This window comes from Mus caroli, chromosome 8, assembly GCF_900094665.2.
Source record: "Mus caroli chromosome 8, CAROLI_EIJ_v1.1, whole genome shotgun sequence".
Lineage (NCBI taxonomy): Eukaryota > Metazoa > Chordata > Mammalia > Rodentia > Muridae > Mus > Mus caroli.
Genome location: NC_034577.1, coordinates 112,960,838 through 112,963,926, shown reverse-complemented (window position 1 = coordinate 112,963,926; position 3,089 = coordinate 112,960,838). Strand labels below are relative to the sequence as shown.

The 3,089-nt window shown below is 55.4% G+C and overlaps 1 protein-coding gene across 3 annotated transcripts in view; it reads left to right on the top strand.

Moving 5' to 3' along the window:
- Klhdc4 (kelch domain containing 4) overlaps positions 1-3,089 on the top strand; it is a 31,289-nt gene that overhangs the window by 23,157 nt on the left and 5,043 nt on the right. For all 3 annotated transcript variants that reach the window (XM_021170063.2, XM_029480892.1, XM_021170062.1), the window contains one exon: positions 1,531-1,606. In XM_021170063.2, coding sequence (XP_021025722.1) covers positions 1,531-1,606 — 76 coding nt within the window. The remainder of the gene's footprint in view (positions 1-1,530; positions 1,607-3,089) is intronic.

Genomic DNA, 3,089 nt, shown 5'->3' with positions numbered 1-3,089 from the left:
TCACTTTGTAGACCAGGCTGGCCTCGAACTCAGAAATCCGCCTGCCTCTGCCTCCCAAGTGCTGGGATTAAAGGCGTGCACCACCATGCCCAGCATGCTCAAGGGTTTTATTCCCCTAGTGTTCTTCCATTTCTCCAGTCAAGCCCTGGCTTCCCTGGGTCTGTTCTGAGTGCTCCAAGTGGCATGTCACTGGCCCTCCACAGTCCCCATGCCTGTAGGTGGCATCCGCATGGCTTGCTTTCAGCACAGTGAGCATCAAGGCTCGTGTAGATAAGGAGGCCCATCGGGGCTGAGGTGCACACGGGGGCCCGTTCTCTGATAGTGCAGTAAGATTAGGGCCATATAAAAGAAAGATAGTTTGTTTCAGCCCTCCTAGACTATGAAGGCACACTCTGCTATAAAGTGAACCGAGAGGGTTGGGCATGGATGGTTCATGGAAGATGGGGTCACAGTGGTGCATCATGTGTGAGAGGAAACACCCAGGGAGCCTGAGGTCTGAGGTCAGAGCTTGACTCACAAAACACCCTGAGGGGCTGGAGAGACAGCTCAATGGTGAGAGCACTGGCTGCTCTTCCAGAGGTCCTGAGTTCAATTCCCAGTAGCCACATGGTGGCTCCCAACCATCTGTAATGGGATCAAATGCTCTATTCTGGCGTGTCAGTGTATCTGTATGTGTGTATAAAATAAATCTTAAAGCCACAAAACCAGCCTGAGAGCAGCATTGGTCTCTAAGGACAGTATCCCCGTGCCCACTTACCTCCCAGCTGCCATTCTTGCCATAGCCTCTGGACAGTACAGATGGAAAGGGGATCAGGGCTGACAGCCCCGAGCTCAGCCTGCAGGACTTGTAGGCCAACCCGAGCCCTGGTGGAGAGGTACCAGGAGGGAAGATGAGGGATGTGTGGAGCGGTTGGTCCCTGATCAGCACGGCTTCTGCATGTACCTGGGTGGGATAAGCAGCAGCACAGCTGCCAGGACAGGGCCGGGCTGCTGCTCAGCCTTTCTGTGGTGTAGACTGCAGTAAGATGAAGTGTAGTAAGGAGGAGAATGGAAGCCGGACAGACAAAGAAGACACTTAAGTGGACCAGCGTCTTCCTTCCACAGGGTAAGCATCGCTGCAAGCAGCTGTGCTCCCTGGGTGCTCAGTAGATGTGTGTGCCCTGCCCTCAGGGCCAACAGCCAGCGAGCATCACTGCTGGACACTCAAGGCTAGGCCTGGGGACCTGAGGGTCCCAGAGGTCTAAATGGTGGCGGCATGCTTCTTTCCGGAAACACAGTGAGTCAGCGTGTCACTTGATTGGTGGACGGCTGGTGACACACAGGGGCTGCAGTTGGGTATAGCTGAACTGTGCATACCTGTGGGTAGACAGGGGTTCTGTGCAGAGCACCCCGCAGAGTCTCAGCGTGGCTGGCCATTGACGGTGGCTCTAAAATCAGTCAGCCAGATCCCGGCCTCCATGGAGCTGCAGCTCCTCTCGGGTGCTCCTGCAGCACAGCAGGGCTGCTTCTCAGGACTCCTTTGTTTTGCAGAGAGTCAAGAAAGATGTGGACAAAGGCACCCAGCACTCAGACATGTTCCTGCTGAAGCCTGAGGAAGGGGGAGAAGGTACTGCTGTGCCTTGAGACTTGGCTTGGCTGTGTCCTTGGGGTGGGTTACATTTAGCGCTGGTGCAGAAGCGAAGGCTGTGCCTCTCTCTTATCAAGTGGGAACTGCATGGAGTGGCCTGGAGCCAAGGGCCAGACTGCCTTTCTCTGGAGTGGCTGGGCCAAGATGCCTGTGTGACATGAGTGCCTTTTTTGTACCTTGCAACCTAGCAGGAGCCCAGTGCACTCAGCCACTTGTGTCCCCCTCCAAAGCCAAGTGTGACAGTTAAGTTCCTAGATAGAGCCTTCTTGCTTAGTGGTAGATGGGGAAGCACTTAGGGAACGGCCCTGTGCTTGTGTTCTCAGGGCCCCAGCGTGTGTAAGCCCTGTGGACAGGTAGCGTGCTCAGAGAGGAGGGGAGGGGCTGCTGCTTTCCTGTCCTTCTTGACGGTTCTGTTCTTACTCTGAGCACAGAAACGTTACTAGAATGTAGAATTCTTTGGGGTTTGGGTTCCTGTTTTACTGGGGACTGTGGCCTGGGCTTTGGGGTGCACAGCTTGGGGTTGAGGCTGAGCTCTGGTGCCAGGACTGCTGCAGAGCTGACTGTGCTTTGCAGCCCTGGGGGCCTCTGCTGTGAGGTCAGGAAAGTGCACAGATGTCTTCCTCCTCCTCTGGTCTAGCGTCCTTCCAGTGACGTCTCTGAGCTGACCCACCCATGAGCGCTTCTGGGTGGCTGCAGTGGCCAGCAGTGCTAGGGGCTGGGGAGATCATTTATCCGCTAGGTTTGGGGACCTCAGGAACTTAATCTTGGAGGCTAGTACCCAGCACCGAGCCCCGTGAAGAGTCCTGTGTCAGGAGCAGGTTCCTGCTGAGCTTGCACAGTGAAGGATGGTGGCCTCACTGGGCTGCGTGCTGGTGTGTTTCAGTCCCCAGTCTTTCCCCACAAGCCGATGGCTGATGATGAGCTGACTTGGTGACCACTACCCAGTGCATGGCCGCTAGCACTTTTCAATGACAGGCTAGCTTTTTCTTCCTGTGGTAGTGCTTAGAGCTTTCCATGTCATACTCAGCACTGTGGGTCAGATGAATGTGGCATCCGTGGGAAAAGCACAGAGCAGCCTAGCCGCCCGCAGAGGAGAGGTGGTGTCACATTCTGGATGAGCTGTCTTAGGACCCCCAGGGAGGTGCACTTTAGCTCATGGACCTCCTCTAGCAAGACGGCACCTCCACATCTGTTTCTTCTGCCTCCGTAATCGGTGCCAGGGTCCCTCAGAAGGCAGTGTCACACAGCTGAGCTTTGAGAAGGACAGGCTTTGAGGGTTGCTGAGTGGCATCTCTCTTCCTTCACAGGGAACAAAATGAGGCTCCTTCCCTAAACAGTCTCAGACGCTTGAAATTATGCTCCTCCATGTGCCTGGGTTCTCAGTGTGTCCCTCATGTGCCCGGGTTCTCAGTGTGTCCTCCATGTGCCTGGGTTCTCAGTGTGTCCCCCATGTGCCTGGGTT